This window comes from Mandrillus leucophaeus, unplaced genomic scaffold, assembly GCF_000951045.1.
Source record: "Mandrillus leucophaeus isolate KB7577 unplaced genomic scaffold, Mleu.le_1.0 Scaffold165, whole genome shotgun sequence".
NCBI lineage: Eukaryota > Metazoa > Chordata > Mammalia > Primates > Cercopithecidae > Mandrillus > Mandrillus leucophaeus.
Window position 1 is genome coordinate 1,298,890 of NW_012101643.1, and position 21,168 is coordinate 1,320,057.

The window sequence follows — 21,168 nt, forward strand, 5'->3', positions numbered from 1 at the left end:
CAGAGAGGACTAGGGTGGCCGTGCCAAGGAGACTGGATCTTACAGGAAGTCTCACTCATATGCTGAGGTAAGCTCAAAAACACAGATGGGTGGCAGAAAACAAATGAGGCCTTGCAAAACCAGTTCCCCTATAAAGCATAGATGCAGGCCATTTAAATAATCAAGAGGTCACTCATCTAACAAGTACTATCTGAGCATAAGAGGTAAGCAATGTGGAGAAGACAAAGGTGGGTGTGACTGACCTTCAAACTTCGTATAATCCAGGAGGGGATAGTAGAATACTGAATAGTCACTCCCTAAAAGAAGTACTGATAAGAGAGCACAAGAAAACCGAGAAGATGGAACGACCTCCAGCTGGGGGATTAGGCAATGTGCTTCATGAAGAGAACCTGGAACGCTCTAGCCCCAGGCCGTGGTCCTCAAGCTTAAGTGTGATCAAAATCACCTGGAAAGGTACTTAAACTCAATGCTGGGCCCAAGGCTGGAGTTTCTGATTCAGTAAACGTGAAGTGAGACCCACAAATTTGCATTTCTAACAAGTCCCCAGGCCATTCTGCTCCTGCTGATCTAAGAACAAAATTTCCAGAACCTTGCTTCAAGGGAAAGTTAGGAATTAGGCAAATACAGACGAAGCTGTGGGCATTCCAGGACGAGGAAACCGTGTACATAAAGGCACATGGGTAGAAAAGCAAAGCAATATCCTGGTTACGATCAAGTTAGGGTCACATAGAAGGAGCACAGTGTACAGCTAATCCTTGAACAACATGGGTTGAACCTTGTGGGTCCATTTCTACACAGATGTTTTTCAACAGATCCAGTTGGTCATCTGTATCCATGGGTTCCACATCTGTAAGCAAATGTGGATGGAAAATACAGTATTCATGAGATATGAAACCCACGGATGAGGGTTAACTTTACCCATATGCAGATTCTGCAGGGCTGTCTGCCAGATTTGGGTGTGCGCAGATTTTGGGATCCTCGGGGGTCCTGGAACCAATCCCTCACAGATACCAAGGTATGATGATATAAGGTATCATCAGACTCAAAACCTTCGTGAATTAATTACCCAGTCAACTCCAGTTAGCTGAGAGCAATTGTGCTAGAATAGTTATCAGGCATAAAGCAATGACCAAAGTAAGAACAGCTGTCACATGACCTGCACCTTTCCTCCTAAATTTTCTACTTTTGAACTACCCCACCTCACCAGGTGTGCCCACTCTCTAAACTGAAACAGCCGCTAGTACCAACCAATGCAGCCATTGGGTGCATAACTGATCCCTTCCCTCTAAACGAAAAAGAATTACAAAATCCCTTTAGTTTAGTCAAGGCAAGATTGGGAATTTTCAAAAGGAATTTTAACAAGGAAAGATACACTGTTTTCATTTCACCATTAAAAAAAAAATGTCTAGCCCAAACAAAGATTAACGTGGCTGGTGCAATTTCAAAACAGCTTACAAGGTATTAAAGGTGGAATTATATCTCCCCCAACAAAAATATTTTGAAGTCCTAACCCCCTCGTCCCTCAGAATGTAGCCTTATTTGGAAACAGAGTCTTTATGGTGGTAATCCAGTTAAAATGAGGTCATTCGGGTAGGCCTTAATCCAGTACTGCTGGTGTCCACATAAAAGAGGAAATTTGAACACAGAGACAGATACACACAAAGGGAAGACTGTGAAGGCACGGGGAGTACACTGATGTATACAGACCAGGATCAGAGGGATGCAACTACAAGCCAAGGAATATCAAGGGTTTCTGGCAAGCACCGGAAGATAAAGATACAAGGTTGAAACCTATAGGTTTCATGGCCCCACTGACAGCTTAGTCTCAAACTTCTGGCCTCTAGCACTTTGAGACAACAAACTTCTGTTGTTCTGAGTCACCCAGTCAGCAGTACTTTGTTAGGGCAGCCCTAGTAAACTGTTGCAGAAGGCAATTTCAAATTCTTTACATACACACAGGCACACACCCACACATACCACACACATCTTGGCATTTGTCATTTTAAATAGTATATCCACATGTTGCCTGCTGTCCTATGAAGTAGCCTTTGTAATCAGAGTAATAGCCCTCATTCTCAACCACAATTGCGTGGAAAGATTTGTTTTGTAATTTTTTTGGGTAATGAAAAAGAGGATATGTTTCCCAGGGGTTCCCTTGTTCTTTGGATGACAGTATAAAATTAGCTGTTACCACCCACACTCAAATGAAAAGCCAATCAGTGGTGCAGTGGCACCTGTCAATCTCGGGCCTGCCCAGCTGTCAGTCAATCTGGCCATAAACTTTGTTCCTTCTGCCCACTTTGTCTTGATCTTGAGAGGAGGAGTAATTTCCCACAGGCTTGCACAAATAATTAATAATTGAGCAGGAGCCACTTTAAATGCCGTGTCTACAGAAATTCTAAGAACACTGCTTGAAATCATTAGAGTCAGGGTCTTCCCCCTTCTGTTAGTATTTTAAAAGTTAGAATTAGAACCCATGACAATTATATGCTTTGATAGATATGGTATGTTGGAGGAGACCCTACTGGTCTATGGTGCTCAAAACTTACTGTCACCTGTAAAGACAACATGTCAACTGCATGGTCTAGAGAGGAGAGAACATGATCCAAACTTAAGTAGATGGTATAATTAAAGGTGGGGGAAGGGCATGAACTTCAACAGAGACAGTCCGTCTGCACCAGAAATTTTACATTAACCTTATCTGTAATTCTCCACCCCAAAGTCCTTAATTTTATTTTATTTTTTAATTTTTATTTTTTATTTGCATATGTTCACGGGGTACAAATGCAATTGTGCTACATTGATATATTGCATTGTGGTGAAGTCAGGACTTTCAGTGCAGAAATTTTAAATTTTAGCTCTTTTTCTTTCTTTAGCAACTTAGTCTCCTACCTCTTTCTTAATCTCTTCTTTCACTTTCAGAAATAGGAATATCAACATACGGTTGACCCTTGAACAATACGGGTTTCAACCACATGGGTCCACTTCTACACAGGTATATACACCTCTGCCACCCCTGAGACAGCGAGACCAACCCCTCCTCTTCATACTCAATGTGAAGATGACAAAGATTAAAACCTTTATGGTGATCCGCTTCCACGTAATGAATAGGAAACATATATCATCTTCCTTATGATTTCTTAATAACATTTTCTTTTCTCTAGCTTTATTGTGAGTACAGTATATAATATAATACATATACATAATATGTGTCCATCAACTGTTTATGTTATTGATAAGGCTTCTGGTCAACAATAGGCTATTAGTGAAACTACTTTTGCAAAATTATGAAGAGAAATCTGACATAATTGACTCTATCTTGCGTCTAACCTCCAAGCTGTCATTGGTCATTCCTGGGAGTAGGCCAAACTAACTTTGGGAGAAATTTAGTTTATGATTTAACCTTAAAGCAGCGTTCATAATAACCCTTCCCAAAACTAAACCACCTTTGTAAGACTAATGAAAGTCTACAAGGTTAGGATGAGAGGGGCTGGAATTCTGCTAAGACCTAGGTGTACTTACCGATAACCAGGCATATTGTACTGTGCATCATGAGATGTATAACTTCCTCCAGTTCTCCCACAGATAACATGACTACTGTAGAACCTAAGATTGATATGTTGGGGCATTTTTCAGGCTTTTGCATTCTGGCAACTGACTGACCCCCCACCCAAAGGCAGACTTGTGACTCGTGATCCAACTGGTCCTGTGGCCCCGTGATCCAGAAGCGAACACAGTGCACAAGGACCATTTTCCATACCCCTAAGACTGCATCCCAATGAATCAACAGCACCTGTTCCTTAGTCTCCTGCCCACCAAAGTATGCTTGATGATCCCCTAACCTCCAAGCCTTCAGGGAGACTGATTTGAGTCTCTCGTGTGGCTGGTCTCACATCAATTATACTCTTTCCTCATTGCAATGCCATAGTCTCAGTGAATTGATCTTGACTGTGCAGCAAGTAGGACAAACCCATCAGGCAATTACATTAGTTACATTTGAGGGGGACCAAAAAACTCTACGTGGATTTTTGGCTGCACGGGGGGTTGGCACCCCAGCCCCTACATTGTTCAAGGGTTAACCATACTGACATCTCTCTCAAAATCCAACTACCCATTCAGTAGGGTCTCCCCCTGCCTGTGAAAGGGAATGGTGATTTTCCACCCATCATGGCAAAGGAACGCGTGAAACAGGAGGGGAGAGACATCAGAACAGAGCAGGTGCTGTGCAGTCAGCACAGGAGACACTTTAGAGACAGGTCTTGTAACTTGGACACAAAAGAGGCATTGAAATAAGAGACCCAGTAATGGAAGTCATCTCAACTGATTCTGAATTACACTTCATTCTTGCTTGTTGAAAAGGAAAACCGTGTAAGTACTTACAGTAAATTAAGTTTGACATCTTCCTTCAGAAGAGAAGCGTCCTAATTTCCACCACATGCAGAGAGCAGCTGGATGCGCCGTCCTTGCTCCCTAATTACTGATTAACACAACAATGGTCTAATCATCCCTCCATATTTGAGGGATAATTTTGATTATTGCTTCTCCACACTTGAAGTGGGCTTCCTGGGGCCTTGTTTGGTACTTCACCCTCCAGTTAGGAGGACCCTGCTCCAGTCACAGTGGGGCAATCGCTGTTAATGCCAGACGAGGAGTCTGTACTCCATGGCCAGAAAGCATTGTACAAGAGCTCCATGCTATCCAGACCTCGTGGGGTTATGTCCCTATTCTGCAGTTTAAAATGAAACACTCAAATGTAAATATGACCAGACTGAAGAAGGTTTTTGGAAATCACTGTTTGCCTTTCCCCAATTACACAGGTTGCCCTCGTGACCTGAGTGGCCAGATCAGCGAATGAATGAGGAATGAGCAGCTTAGCTTCAGCCGCAGGACTCCCAAGTCTTTAGTAAGGAACAGCAGGGAATCCTTAAGCTCGCCTATAAAATGTGGGTCACATGAATACTACCATGACTATGGGGCTTTTGATAAGTCTGTACAGGTTGGATGTCTCATATTCTGTTTGTAATGGCACTACAACAACTTTTAAATGACTGGGTGATTCTAACATAAGAGAAGACAAAGAACAGCATTTGCCCCTTCAGATTCAAAGGACAGAGCATTCATGTTGTGGTAATAGTGGGTAGGATGTTTTTCTGTTAAGCCTGGGGCTCCTCAAGGTGGATCACACATTATCAGTGCATTTTCTCATCCTGAAATGAAGTGATGATGTTCTTGGAAGATTCAGCAGAGGAACGAGCATAAAATTACCTAACCCCAGCCCTGCCAGCATTATCTTGGGATCCATCTTTGACCCTCTGCAGCATCAGAGAGATGGGTGTGATCCCAGGTGGACTTCGAGATAGCTCCACATAGTTCCAGACTTTGTGATTTTTCAACTTCATTGTGTAAACACAGGACCTCATTTAGGAATGCAGGCTCACGAGTACAGGCTGTTCCTCAGACTCCCTGCAGATCAAATGAGTGCCCTGCCTGACATTTGCTTTCCATTTGCCACCCTTCTCACCTTCATCTCCCAGGCTGGTCCTGTTGATGTTAGTAACAATGTAGCAATTATGCAACAAGCACTGTACATACACTATTTCATCTAATCATCTGTTGTAATAATACTGTCCATGTTATTATCCCTATTTTATAGATATAAAAACTGTAACTGAGAGAAAGAGGTTAATACATTGACAGAGGTTGCAGAGTAACAGTCAGAATTTGTACCCAAGTCCACTCATTGTCAAAACTCACATGACACAGTATACTATATTGCCTCCAAGTATGAGCAAAAGAAGTAACTCTCTTTGACTTTTCACTACTTTGTAAAGCTGTTGGGAACAGGCCCCCCCAAAATCTGGCCAAAAACTGGCCCCCAAACTGGCCATAAACAAAATCTCTGCAGCACTGTGACATGTTCCTGATGGCCATGACGCCCACGCTGGAAGGTTGTGGGTTTACCGGAATGAGGGCAAGGAATACCTGGCCCGTCCAGGGCGGGTGGTCGGGGGAACTGCTTAAAGGCATTCTTAAACCACAAACAATACATGGGCGATCTGTGCCTTAAGGATATGCTCGTGCTGCAGATAAGAAGCCAGAGTCCATCCCTTTATTTCGGCCCATTCCTTTGTTTCCCATAAGGAATGCTTTTAGTTAATCTATAATCTATAGAAACAATGCTTATCACTGGCTTGCTGTCAGTAAATATGCGGGTAAATCTCTGTTCGAGGCTCTCAGCTCTGAAGGCTGTGAGACCCCTGGTTTCCCACTCTACACCTCTATATTTCTGTGTGTGTGTCTTTAATTCCTCTAGCACCGCTGGGTTAGGGTCTGACCGACTGAGCTGGTCTCGGCATAAAGCAATATTAGTAAGTCTGGTCAGGAGATTGGCCTTTTAACTCCTGAGACATCTCGCATGAGTCAGATCCTCAGATTCTTTCTTATATGTGCAATCACATGATATTTACTTGAAGGAAAAATACTTAAGGGTTATGAGTTTGAGCTCATCATAAAGGAAATGAATTTGTACCAGTGAGGTTTGGAAACTACATTTTCAAGGGGGTTAGCCCTAGGACATGGCCACTAATGAAAGCATATTCATTGATTCAGTCTTTACTCAGAGAACCTACATCCAAGGCACTCAGGATGCAGTGACAAATGAAACAGTCCTGGCCTTACGTGCTTCTAGTAGGCAAACTGAACAAGAAAGAGGTCATTACAATCCAACATGGCAAATCCTGTGAGTAAATGCGTGTAATAACCCAGTGGTGAGCACCTAATCCAGGTGGAGGGTGTCAGGGAAGCCGCATCTGTCTTTGAGGGCAGAGTCCAGCATTCCTGCAATGTCATTTTTCATCATGTGGTTAAAAGGGCCACCAATTTTCCCAGGAAGACACATGCTTATTTGTCCTCTGTGATTAGTTGAAGAGAACTAGAGATACCTAGGTACACATTCTCAGTGCTTTGACTACAATTTTTAGTCAACTGAGAAATATCAGTCTAAATACAATCAGGGGAACAACTTGGGAATATTGGTGGAAGACTGCAGAAGACAAATTTCCACACTCTCGCCTCTCCAGTGGGGAATGTATCCATTCGTCCCCAAATCTCTTAGAATTCCTCTATAATCTGGTCTGACACTCTAGCCTAAAGAGTGACCAAAGTATATAAATTGTAGCTTATGTGGAAAACAAAAATGTAGAAAGCAAGCAAGAAACCCTGACATCTTTATGAAATATGCCTGAAACATAGCCAAATGATAAAATTTTCAAATAGCTGTAAGAGGCAGAACCAGTTTGAGGAATTCATGACCTAATCCACATTTCCCCCAGATTCTGTGGGGAAGCACCGTAGGACAGTTATGGCAATGAAACGCTTTGGAATTTGTTGAAAAATTGCTGTGGTAGGATTCCCTCTAAGGACCAAGAAAGGGTTCAAAATCAATCTTTCTCAAGAAACAAGCTTAGATTTTTCTAGAATTTCAAGACAGGCTCTAATTGTACAGAAACTTTTCTAGAATGGGTGGAGAAGGTGACAAGGCTTCTCAAGGGCCCCAACTCTCACCCAACAATGTTGACTGAGCACTCACTGCTTGGCCAAACCCTGTGCCAGGCACTTGCCATAGAATCTCTCGCTTAATCCTAAAGCACATCACTGCCAGGAGATAGCAGTCCCATTTTACAGATGAGCAAACCAAGATTCAGAGAGTTCATAGTGTACCCAGACCCCATAGCTCATAGACGGCAGTTTCACACCCAAATATGCAAAATTCTAGAGGGAGGTCTTCTGAAGTCAATAAGCTCAACAAACTAGTGGAACAAATGCTACACTGAGCAACCCTGAGGAAGCTTGCTTGCTTTCTTTTCTGTTAGCTAAAAGTTACTACCTTTTTCTTGGGCTCTGAAGTCTGCCTGGATGGTGGTATTTAATGTGAGGCAGCTGCAGACTGTGCCCCAAAGCAAATGAGGCTAGAAGAATTACCCTTTCTAAAAGCATCCCACCTGAGTGTCACAAAGATGTGCAGCTGAAACCAAGCCTGCCTTCTGTACATAAAGGAATCTGGGCAGGCAGACCCCTGGCTCTTGGAGAGAAGGTGGAGAGCCTGCGGCCGGTAGGAACTCCTGGTAGCATTATGCGGCTGCTGCAGTGTGTCTTGCTGTGTGTTTCATTATCTCTCGTTTTGAGTGGTCAGCATAAGCCTGAGGCACCAGGTTATTCCAGTGTGCTCCATTGTGGGCTGTGGAGCTTCCAGTTTGCTGTAAACCTCAGTCAGGAGGCAACTTCTCCTCCTGTACTAATAACTTGGGGTAAGTTTGATGACTTGTCTTGCTTAGCCAAGCAATGATGTCTCCTCTACTACCTAAGACATCTCCCCTACCTTCCTGTCCTGATACTTTCCCCCTCTGAGCCTGTCGCATCTTTCTGCAAAAGAAATTGTCTAAGTTATAACTACGTCTGATCTGAATCTGATTTCCCTCTTTTTCCTCTAATTGACAGTTGCTTCTTGGGGTTTAATGGCAAGGCTGACTGTCCTTTCTGGCACTGGAGACTGACTGCTGTCTTTTTACCTCTTCCCCACCCCTCCAGACAACCAAGGGCTGCTGCACAAGCTACAGAATGACTCTGACTGTGGCACCTGGATAAGAAAGGGTCTGGGCAGCTCCGTGGTGTTGGAGGCAACCTATAGCAACTGCTATGTCACTGAGTGGGTGAGTATGACCCAGTGGCCAGGGACACTGAGTGAAGCCCCTCATGCTACCATCCGGGCTGACTCCCAAGGGCCTGTCTCTCCAGGACTCCCACTACATCATGCCAGTCGGAGTTGAAGGAGTGGGTGCGGCTGAACACAAGATGGTTCCAGAGAGGAAGCTGCTCAAGTGTCCTATGGATCTTCTAGGTAAAGGCTGGAAGCTCTCAGGATCTGGGAGGGGTGAAAGTGCTCTTGGTTCTCTCTGACCGGTTCTGTGCAGTGACACCTGACACTAATGAAGGAAGGATCATGTCCCAACTCTCACCTCCATGGGCAATCCTTAGAATAACTACCAATTGAGATTCCTCAATGCCGAGGCACTGTGGGTGTAAGCACTTCAGGTGTTACTTTCCCTAATCCTAACCTAGTGCTGCAAACACTACTGCTGGCCAGGTGCAGTGGCTCATGCCTGTAATCACAGCACTTTACGAGGCCGAGGCAGGTGGATCACCTGAGGTCAGGAGTTCGAGTCTAGCCTGACCAACATGGAGAAATCCTGTCTCTGCTAAAAATACAAAATCAGCCAGGTGTGGTGGTGAATGCCTGCAATCCCAGCTACTTGGGAGGCTGAGGCAGGAGAATTGCTTGAACCTGGGAGGCAGAGGTTGCGGTGAGCTGAGATCGTGCCATTGCACTACAGCCTGGGCAACAAGAGTGAAACTCGTTTCAAAAAAAAAAAAAAACCCAACCACCCAACCTATCTCTTGTCAGGAAGTTTGCCCAAGGGCCTATCACTGGTGAGTGACTGGGATTCAAAGAACTCCCAGAACCAGGAGTTTTTCACCCATGGGGAGAATGATAGGAAAGAAAACTGAAGCTAGTAAGGGAACTTGGAACAACACCTCCACAGAGCTAGACGTGCACTGAGAATAGGACCCAGGTCTCCCATCCCACCAGCTGGAGGGGTATCTGATTATTTCCCTAAGGAAACAGTAGGAAGTATGATGCCTACTCAACTTCAGAAAGTCTCGCCTGACTGAGAGCCCATCCTCAAAGTCAGAACAGACTCAAACTTTCAATTCCCTCTTCTCACCTGCCTTCCTTCCCAATACATAGCCAGGATCGGCAGCACTAACAAAATGAGGACTCACAGGTCCTACCCCAGTTCTGAACCAGACCTGAACTCAAAAACAATCTTCAGATAACTCATATCCAAACTAAGACTTGAGAAACGCCTCTACAGAACAGAAGGATTGTTACTTGAAGGAGTAAGAAGCCCCCACTGCGTCTACCAATCTTGTTGGCATTTTTTAATTTTAAAAAAACTAATGTCAGGGCACTCTTACAAGGTGACTTAATGTTGACAACCTCCCAAGACTTAATCTACAACATGTAACCACTCAAGACTGTATCTACAATATGGAATAGATACACCTATTTCAATCATCTACATATCTACAGGAATCCAAAGTTAATGACTTGTATCAAAATGGTATTCAAGACTAACTTTTCCATTACCTAACCTGACTTACTCTTTTTCAAAACCTAGCCCGAGATGCTCCAGATACTGACTGGTGTGACTCCATCCCAGCGCGGGACAGGCTGCCATGTGCACCTTCACCCATCTCTCGAGGAGACTGTGAGGGGCTAGGCTGCTGTTACAGCTCTGAGGAGGTGAATTCCTGCTACTACGGAAACACCGGTGAGTAATTGAGCACACCTCTGAAACCAGCTGAGGAAGTGTGCCAATTACAGTGAAATCCGGAGGAGGGGTTTGCTCAGAAAGCAAACGTAAGTGATAGCAGGCTGCCATGTAGCCACGCATCCAAGAACACTGGATCCCAAAGTAACAGACCTTTCTACAGTTTCCACTGTCCATTCTCCCAGAATCCAGATATAAAGCCAATAACACTTAGACTTGAAGGCTATGTGCCAGATAATTGCTAGTGCCAGATACTGCTAATTGACAGAAACTTAACTTTTCTCCAAGGAATAGCGACTTTGGCTGATACTCTGGGATTGTTTAGGGAGCCTCACTTCAAGGCTGTTGCTTTCTGCATGTTTCAAATCCTGCTCTGAGGTTTTCTAACATAAATTCAACCTCATAGAGTATTATAGGTTCGTGCAGAAATAATCACAGCCTTTGCCACAATGGCAAAAGTTGGGATTACTTCTGCACCAACCTAATACATTGCACACTCTATTCTAAGATCTTAATCTTAACTGACAAGCAAAATGAGGTAGGAGCTACTATTCCCCTCTTAAATGAAACTGAAGGAGGCGCAATACCTTGCCTGAGGTCGCACAATAAGTTGGGGAGGTAAGACTCAACCCCAGGAGCTCATTTAGAGCCTGGGTTAAACTGGGTGGCTGATCTTGCACTGAGGTCATCAGCTGGGAACACCCAGCTTCTCAGTGGGATTAAAAGTAAGTGGTTAGACTTTCATCTGGTTCTCCCCTTAATGGGAGAGATGACCTGCCTTCAGCACAGCTGCTCTGTTTCAGTGACCTTGCGTTGTACCCGAGAGGGCCATTTCTCCATCGCTGTGTCTCGGAACGTGGCCTCACCACCACTGCTCTTGGATTCTGTGCGCTTGGCCCTTAGGAATGACAGTGCGTGTAACCCTGTGATGGCAACACAAGCTTTTGTTCTGTTCCAGTTTCCATTTACTTCCTGTGGCACCACAAGACGGGTGAGCAGTTGGGCTTCGTTTCTGGCTCTGGAAGTCGGGTGGGAACGTCGTAGTGACTAGTAGGGGAGGGCTGAAATACGCTGGCCATGAAGGATACTTGTGACTACTGCTTAGTTTGGGAGAGTCTCTAGGGCAGGAGAACGCCTCATCACTGAAAAAGTTAATCTCTTCTGGGTGTTCAGCTAAGAGCATCACAGCTGTGATCTAGCTATGAGGCTGTCATTTACCAAGCCATAGAGAAGAAACCAGCAGGGATGCTGACTGGAATTGGTAGTGCTTCAGCTGCCTCTTCTAGGTACTCAAATTCCCCTTCCAATTCCTTTGTCCTGAAATAAGGCAAAGTGATAACTTGCCAGGATGTCACTGCTATGTGTTCTCGCCTCTGCTGAAGGAATAGGAAATGTAACATACAACAGGGTAGCATTGCTGAGGACTTAGACCAGATGCGAGTCAAGCAGCGTAACGCTAACAGAAATGATCAAGATTTCTCCATCTGTTCCTGTAGATCACTGGAGACCGAGCAGTATATGAAAATGAACTGGTGGCAACTAGGGATGTGAAAAATGGGAGCCGCGGCTCTGTCACTCGTGACAGCATCTTCAGGTAAGGGCTTGCGTAACCTGGCCCTGCTTGACCAGAATGACTTCCCCTCTTCCATAAAGTGGGCATTCTCGGGTAAGCCCTGAATCCACAAATGAGCACTCCTCAGTACTGGGAGAACCTGTCTGCTACCTTGGTTCGCCAATCTCACTGCCCATTACTTAAGTCCATCTGTGTTGCTGTCTCCAACCCGACCTAAGTCTCAAGCTCACCTAGAGTTCTGCTATTTCACGTAACGATTTTTTTCTCATTTTGGCCTTCTCCATTCTTCATTTTAGCCTACATTTCTCCATTTTACATCTTGGCCTTCTCCATTGTCCATGCTGTAGCCAAAAGAATTCCTCTAAAACCTTAGGTCTATCATATCACACACCTTAAAGCCATGGAAAAAACAAAGCTTTAAGATGAACATCAGGACCCTGCATAAAACAGCTCCTACTTCATCTCCAGCCTGTTCACTCTGAACATTCTCAGTCCCTCACTCCCTGTTCCCAGATTGCAGCCTGGTTCTTCTATGGAACTCTCAAAGGGCCTCAAGCACTTCCTTGCCTCCAGACTTTGCTCTATATTGGCTGAGGCTCTCCATCTACCTCAAGTTTATTTTCTTTCACCTTCATATCAAGGTACCTCTAAGGTCTTCCCTGATCTGCTCTACAGTAGGTATCTGTTTGTCATGATGCATCTTTATTTCTGTGTGCTTATCTCCAATTCAAACATTGGTCCTACTTGCATATTGGTCTCTCCAGCTAAAATACAGCTCCCAGCAGGGTGGGAACCACATCCATCATACTTATAAACTTGTCTAGCACTTAATGTTTTCCTTGAGTTAAAAAGAAAGGATGTGTATAACTGACACCTGCCTCTCCCACAACCAACTAGCTAAAATCTTGTTTCTCTGCAGGCTCCATGTCAGCTGCAGCTACTCAGTAAGTAGCAACTCTCTCCCAATCGAGGTCCAGGTTTTTACTCTCCCACCACCCTTTCCTGAGACCCAGCCTGGACCCCTCACTCTGGAACTTCAGATTGCCAAAGGTATGACCCCCTTGGCTGGAGTATCTGGCATATAGTCTAAATCCAGTCTTCTGGGGCATGAAGACCCTAACTTAGTAACAAGACACTTAAGCGGCTTGGGGCTATCTAAGGGGATGAGAGTCCCTCAAGTCACTGAGAGGTTACTACTTTAAATCCTTATTTCTGCCTCTTGCAGATAAAAACTATGGCTCCTACTATGGTGTTGGTGACTACCCCGTGGTGAAGTTGCTTCGGGATCCCATCTACGTGGAGGTCTCCATCCTTCACAGAACAGACCCCTCCCTGGGGCTGCTCCTACATCAGTGTTGGGCAACACCCAGCACAGACCCCCTGAGTCAGCCACAGTGGCCCATCCTGGTAAAGGGGTAAGTGGTTCTTTCATGCACCGGTGCTGAGACTCTCAAGCCCATCCTGACTGCTGGGTCTCTTGGTCTAGCTGCCCCTACATTGGAGACAACTATCAGACCCAGCTGATCCCTGTCCAGAAAGCCTTGGATCTTCCATTTCCCTCTCACTACCAGCGCTTCAGCATCTTCACCTTCAGCTTTGTGGACCCTACAGCGGAGAAACAGGCCCTCAGGGGACCGGTAGGATGTTCCCTTCCATGACCCTCACCAGGGCTCTGAACCTCCCCAACTTACAACTGTTTCCATATCCTATTACTCTGCAGCCAAGGAAGCCCTTTAATGCTGGCTGTTGGTACTCAGAGCAACCCTTGTTACCAATCACATGAGTGGCATCTGTCAATTGGACTCTAGTTCCTTAGTGCTGTTGTGATATCAACTTGGACCATATCAATTTTCCGATAACTTCCTGAACCTCTTCCTGGGGAGACAAAGCAGGTTTAGAGACACGTAGCATGGTGATACTACAAATGATCTGAATTCTGTTGGCTCCCAGGTGCATCTGCACTGCAGCGTGTCAGTCTGCCAGCCTGCTGAGACACCATCCTGTGTGGTAACCTGTCCTGATCTCAGTCGTGAGTATCTAAGCTGATTGTATGTTAGAGGACAGACTTGAAGGAATCTTGAGTCCCATGTCTAACCTTTCCTAGTCTCTAGCTAAACAACTCAAACTGAAGATTCATCTTACTAAGGCTTCTCTAATTACTTGCAGTGCCACAGAACAAAGGTGACTAGCTTCCCAGAATCCCATGTCTAAGATAAGCTATAAATGTTCGGGTAACCCTCAACCTTAGCTTTTTCCATATGAACTTGAATTCATGCACAAACCAAGGCAGTTTATGGCCATCTTATGTCTCATTTTAACAAGATACACCTGGATAGTAAACATGTCTAAACCTGCTTGACAGGTCTGGCAATGCAGCCTAAAGATCTATAAGTAGAATGAGTGGACCTAGAATGTGGTCTCTAGTTGGTTGGGGCCAATGCTTCTAAGTCAATGTGTCTGTATGTCTACCTGATTCAACCTGTACTTGTCTAGCCTCTGAGTTGGCATTCATGACCTCTGAAGCTTTAAGTCCCTTCTAGAAAAACTCATAGTAACTAAATGGTGCTTATTATGCAAAGTACAACATTAAATACTTTAACATCTCCAAAAATGCATATTATCCCTACTTTTAAAGAAGAAACCACCTTAGATTAAGGTCCTACAACTGGCAAAAGAAGTAGAATTAAAACAGTTCTATACTTTCTTTTTTGAGACCAGTTCTTGCTCTGTCATGCAGGCTGGAGTGCAATGGCATGAGTATAGTTCATGGTAGCCTCAACCTCCTGAGCTCAAGTGATCCGCCTAATTCGGCCTCGCAAGTAACTAGGACTTATAGGCATATTCCACTATACCCAGCTTATCTTTTTTTTTTTCTTGAGAGGGAGTTTTTTTTTTTGCCCAGGCTTGAGTACAATGGTGAGATCTTGGCTTGCTTGCAACCTCTGCCTCCCGGGTTCAAATGATTTTCCTGCCTCAGCCTCCTGAGTAGCTGGGATTATAGGCATGTGCCACAAAGTCCAACTAATTTTGTATTTTTAGTAGAGACAGGGTTTCACCATGTTGGCCAGGCTGGTCTTGAACTCCTGACTTCAGGTGATCCACCCATCTCGGCCTCCCAGTGTTGGGATTACAGTCGTGAGACACCACACCCGGCCACTTTTTTTTTTTTAAATAGAGATGGATCTTGCTATGTTGCTTGGGCTGCTCTCAAACTCCAGAAATATTTTTCCTCCTCGCAGTCCACCTGCATGTCTTTGTTTCCCATTCTTCCACTTGCCATCTTAATACGACATGGAATACAGAAAACATAAAACTGTATTTATATTTCAAGTGAATCAAATTGTTTTTTCATTTGAAAACCAGAACTAAACTCATCAAATTTCTCTGCACCTCAGCCTCCAAGTTCTGTTCTAGTTACCTTTGAATCACAGGGAAAGATCTCTGAATTATAAACATGTTACTGTCAAAGGACTGTTTAGAAAAGCATGGCAGTTGAGGGATAGTTTCTAACATCTTTATAGCAAAGTCCTGGTGAAACTAAGGTAATGGCATCAGATACAAAATCTCAATTGTTCAAGTATGTATTAATACACTTAATGAGGTTTTTTTTTAAGGCATAGAACCAAGCTTTATAGAGACTTGGCCTTGTACCAAAACATTTTCTATCCCTGCTCTATGGGTGCAAAAACTAATGAATTACTAGGTCTCATTTCTCTAACAGGAAGAAATTCAGGCACCATTTTTCAGAACACTACTGCTAGTGTTTCTAGCAAAGGCCCCATGATTCTACTCCAAGCCACTAAGGACCCTCCAGAAAAGCTCCGTAAGTATCCAGGAGGGAGGAGATCTAACTAGTGAACCAAACTACCAGTCAAACCGAATTCTTCCTTTCTACCCCTTGTGTTCTAGTCAAAAGAAATTGACCTTCCTATAGCAGAAGACTGCTAGTCTTTGTCAGGACACTGAATCATTTGGTTTTAGCATACATTAATCTACCTTTCCATCCTCCAGGTGCTCCTGTAGACTCAAAAGTTCTGTGGGTGGCAGGTCTTTCTGGGACCTTAATCCTTGGAGGCTTATTAGTATCCTACTTGGCTATCAAGAGACAGCTGAATTGTCCAGACCAAACATGTCAATAAAACCAGACTGTACTCCCAGCCTGTGCTGAGCTTCTCATTTGAAAGGTAAAAGGTTACTTTCAGTCTAGTTCATCTCTTCATGTCATTTTATCTCTTAAGCTTGGCAGTATAACTCAACTGAGAATAGAATAAAAACTGATACAAAAATTTCAGACTTAGCAGAGGTCTTAGGTCAGAACACAGAATGAAATTCTTCCTTAAGATCAATGAAACTAGGGTAAAACTAATTATGAATCTAGATAGCTGGTTCTCAAACTTGAGTGTGCCTCAGGATCACGGGAGGGCTGGTAGAAACAGATGACTGGTCCCATTCTCAGCGTTGGATTCAGTGAGTCTGGACAAAGGCTTAAACTCACATTTCTAACCATTTCCTAGATGATGCTGATCTTCCCTGGTCTGAGCACCAGACTTAAACCAATGTCTAGAACAGTGACTAAAGGTATCTGATTATCGATTGGCCAACTGGAGGTGCCTTGATCATCAGAGACCTAGTTTTGAGCCAAACTGACAAGTTAGTTTCCTAGTCTTAAGAACTAAGACTTAAAAAAAAAAAAAAAAGCGGGGGGGGTGGTAGGGATATCATCACTGACTTCTCAAGGCAAATGTCCTGTTTAAGGAACTTTCTTGTAACTGATGCTGCTGGTCAGCCATACTCTGCAGTACTCCCTATTCTCACTGAAGTTCTGAAACTAATCCTGGTTTGATCAACTTCGCCTACTTATTTTTCAGGGAATAACTTCTAAATTGACCTTTCAGCAAGCTAAAGGTGTTATACTCCTGAACAGCTGCTTTGTAATCAAGCCAACCCTACTTCAAATTGCTAATCTGGATGTAAACCCTGACCTTACAGGGATACATGGTTTTTATGCAACAAACTATCCTAGAAGCTTGGTGTTAACATCTTGAGCCTCATGAAAATATCATAGTATTCATTCATCCCCCATGTCTAGAATCTGGGACAGATACAAGTCAAATAACTTGCCCAGGGCCACTTGAGCAACAAAAGATAGACTCCAGTTCAAGTTTTAGCACTAACTTTGTACCCTTAACTCCCTATGGTACAGAAAACTCAGTTCCTCAGAAAGACTAGTTGCCAGTGGTAGGCACCGGTACAGCTTGACAAAGGGTTGTCTTAGGCTTATGGAATGATAATGACTTGGGGAGATAATGGCTGTTACATGCAAAGGTCTGTCTGTTGACCTGTGTTGAGGTCAGACATTTAGAGAATAGTCTCTGACTGCAGTGGGGTAGTGTTTGGTGACTAGGTTAAACAACTCAAGTACAAATAGAACTTGGTGATCAGATGAAACTTAATATTGAATATCATAACATATTCCAGGTTTTGCTTCCCTATTCAATCTCTGAATATACTCACAACAAATTTTGAATGTTAAACATTAATTGGAAATACTATGTACTTCTAGATATTAGATTGTTGGGAAAACTTACAGCCAACTATTTTCCAATAGCTGAATATAGTACCTGTTTTAAACTAAAATTCTAACCAAACTTCAAGTGCTCAACAGCTGCTGCTGGCAGGGAGCTATTCTAGCTAGTTGCTGTATGACTCAAGTCTACTCAATTAAAATGTATATTGGCTATATAAGCAGCATAGTAGGCATTGGCAATGAACAGGAAGGCTTCCTCAGCAACTCTGACAAATGTCAGATGATTCAAGGAAACAAAGTTTGGTAAATGGGAGAAGGGAATTGCTAAGTCTCATCTTTTTCTATGAGGAAATGGATATGGGCATAAGTTTTTAGCCTATCCCTCTAAAACAAAGCCAGTGTATAGAGTTCTCTAAATGCAACTGACCTGACTAGCCAGGAATGAGTTTCCAAAAGAGGAAAAAGCTTTAACACAGAACCTGGCATATAGGTCACTTGCCCCTGTAAGAGGAGGGTAGTGGGCCAGATGCGGTGGCTCAAGCCTGTAATTGCAGCACTTGGAGACCGAGATGGGCGGATCATGAGGTCAGGAGATCAAGACCATCCTTGCTAACACAGTGAAACCCTGTCTACTAAATACAAACTAGCCGGGTGAGGTGGCAGGCGCCTGTAGTCCCTACTACTCTGGAGGCTGAGGCAGGAAAACAGCGTAAACCCGGGAGGCGGAGCTTGCAGTGAGCTGAGATCAGGCCACTGCACTCCAGCCTGGGCAACAGAGCAAGACTGTCTCAAAAAAGTAACACGTGTACTAACCGATAGACACTGCATTTGAAGAAAACCCTGGTACTTAAGCCTCTACCGAGGACTTGCCAGATTCTCTAGCAGGGTTTCTGGGACTGTTTATATTACCATGGTATGCCTTCAAAGGGAGCAAAATCTATTTCCCTTATTTTACCACGAAACCTTTTTCAGAATGCGTAATTCCACAGAGCATATTTCTGCAGATAGTGTTACTGGTTTTCTAACAATCTTAGAAGTTAGTCTGATCAGAGAAAGTGTTGCAAGGAAAGACTTAAAACGTCTCTGAATAGTCCCTGGCCAAAATCTAGCTTGAAGTTGAGTTACTAGAGAAGTCAGTTTGAACCATTAGCTTATAGTTTAATATAGTCTCGTAGCTAAACCAGAAACTTGATTATTCCCCTCAGAGGCCCCATTAAACCTCAATTTTGGAGGCATCTAATTTTAAACAGCCTCTATCAAGTAACTCATGAGACTGCTACCCCAAACTTATTCACTGTCCTCCAAATGGGTTTAACTTTAGTTAACTCATTTCTAGTTAAACCGCTAGTTCTTTCCCTTCCAACTAAAGAATTGTTCTGATCAATCCAGAATAATGTAATTAATCCTGGTATCTTTTTTTCCTAGAGAAAAAATAACTTTATTCCTTGTGTGGCTCTTGCTAACTGATCTTGTAAATAAGTGTTCTACATATAAGCAACATGGCAACATAGCTTCCTATTCTAATATGGTGGGGTAGCTTTCCACTGCACAGTTGTCAGCCTCAGCTTCCCCTGGTGTGTCTTGCCTGCATACTAGCTGTGTAACGGTTCTAGCTACCCTGAATTCCTTGAGGGTAGGCACCTATTTTTGGAAACAAATTCTTCCATTAGTCTAGTGTCAGCTCCTTGTCATGCTTGTCTGTGAAGCTCTGAAAGGGGGCCATATGTCTGTCTCTTATCTCTCTAGTTTGACACTTGAGTCCATAACAGCAGATCCTATTAGGTCAGTTTCCCTCCCCTGTGTTAGCCAGGGTGTTCTTGTTCATGTCTGTCTCATAAGAAAGCTTTACCAAGTCAATGAAGAGACAGGCTGTAGAATGAGAAACATCTGCAAGCCATACATCTGATAAGGGGTTAATGTCTAAAATGTAACTCAAATAAAAATAAACCCAAATAAAAATGAGTAAAGGACATGAGTAGACATCTCAAGGGATATACAAATGGCCAACAGATTAGTGATGCTAAGCATTCTCACTTACTAGGGAAGTGCAAATTAAAACCAATGAGATCACCTCCTGCCCATCAGAATGGCTATTATCAAAAAGGAAAGTGTTGGTGAGGATGTAGAGAAAAGGGAACCCTTGAACCCTGTAGGTGGGAATGTAAATTAGTATAGCCATCACAGAAAATGTTATGGAGATTCTTCAATAAAACAGAACTACCCCCATGAGCCAGCAATCCCACTAGTGTGTATGTATCCAAAGGAAGTGAAATTGGTAGGCTGATGAGATATCTACACTCCCATAGTCATTATAGCACTATTGACAATAGCTGAGATACTAAATCAAAGTTTCCATCAATGGATAGATGAAGAAAGTGGTATATGCATACAATGAACTACATTCAGTCTTAAAGGAAATCTTGTCATTTGTGACATGAACTTAGAGGAAAAGGTTAAAATAAACCAGTCATAGAAAAAGTATATTATCTCACTTAAACACATAATCTTGAATTTATAGAAGCAGAGAGTAGAATGGTAGTTACTTGTGTGCAGAGCGTGAGATGGAAAGATGTTTCTCAAAGGCTACAAACTGTCAGGAATAAGTTCAAGGGATCTTTTGTATACCGTGGTGACTACAAATTGGGTTCTCATAAAATAAGTGAGGTAATTCATGTTAGTATGATTCAGCCATCCTCCAGTGTATACACATCTCAAAATGTGTTATATATAATAGTGTTAAGGCCAATTAAATTCTATAGTACATAAACAAGATTGAGAGAAGTTGAAGGTCTGCTGGTCACCAACAACTTAGGAATTGAATTCTTGAAGCATTAAGATTCTTTTCATCACTTTCCAGGGAAATATTTATCTTGGCTTACCTTGGAAGTCTAACCTGAGAGAACTAAGGAAGCTGGCAGGTGACTGGAAAGAGCATCTTGGCTTTAGCCCCCATTTATTGAAACATTTTATTGGATCCTTATTTTGGACAAAGTTCCCTTTCATATTAGGAAAGGAAGTCAGTACTCTAGTCCAACAACCAACATGGAACTTGTTTACGTGGTCTGGTAACAAGAATAATGGTAGGAAACCAGAAGTTGAAGCTGATGTTATAGCAGTTATTTGGAAAGAAGCCTATTCAAACAATGTCATGTTCCCTGTCACTCCCATTTTCACCCAGAATATTCAGACCAGAAGATCCAGATACTGTTGGCAGAGATGTACTCTCTGAACTCAACTTTCTCACGTCTGAAATAGAAAACTATCAATTGTTCTTAGCTATCTGGCTCTAAATTTTTGGTTCTTAGAACATTCTTAATCCCCTTCAGTTATTTTCCATGGGTCTTGATTTCCAGCTGTCCCTTGGAAACTCTACTCCCATGATTTCTAGTTCAGTTTTCATGTGGTGAATGGACAATATGCTTTTGTGTCTTATACCACAGCACATTTCTGCCTTCTAAGGGCTAAATGTCAGCTACTGTTTATTAAAGATTTGATTAAGCCTTACTCCAACATCTGCAGGCCAGAGAGCAGAGATTGGATAGCTGTGCCACTTAATTGCCTCTTTCTACTTTTTCCAAGAAGTACTGCTTTTTAACCCTTGCTAATGTGAAAGACACTGGTAGACATTGCCAGAGGGAAACCACCTTCCCCTATACCTCCAAGTACCCGATCAGGTG

General features: G+C 43.3%; 1 protein-coding gene across 1 annotated transcript; it reads left to right on the plus strand.

Annotated features, from left to right (window-relative positions):
* Window positions 1–7,845: 7,845 nt before the first annotated feature.
* On the plus strand, window positions 7,846–20,866 carry ZP4 (zona pellucida glycoprotein 4). Its single transcript, XM_011976374.1, has 14 exons — window positions 7,846–8,306; window positions 8,587–8,708; window positions 8,794–8,896; window positions 10,239–10,391; window positions 11,195–11,382; window positions 11,888–11,985; window positions 12,884–13,014; window positions 13,190–13,379; window positions 13,451–13,601; window positions 13,915–13,993; window positions 14,251–14,253; window positions 15,686–15,787; window positions 15,976–16,148; window positions 20,349–20,866. Exons 1-13 carry the CDS (start codon window positions 8,132–8,134, stop codon window positions 16,101–16,103), a joined length of 1,623 nt encoding a protein of 540 aa, XP_011831764.1. The 5' UTR covers window positions 7,846–8,131; the 3' UTR covers window positions 16,104–16,148; window positions 20,349–20,866.
* The last annotated feature ends 302 nt before the right edge of the window (window positions 20,867–21,168 follow it).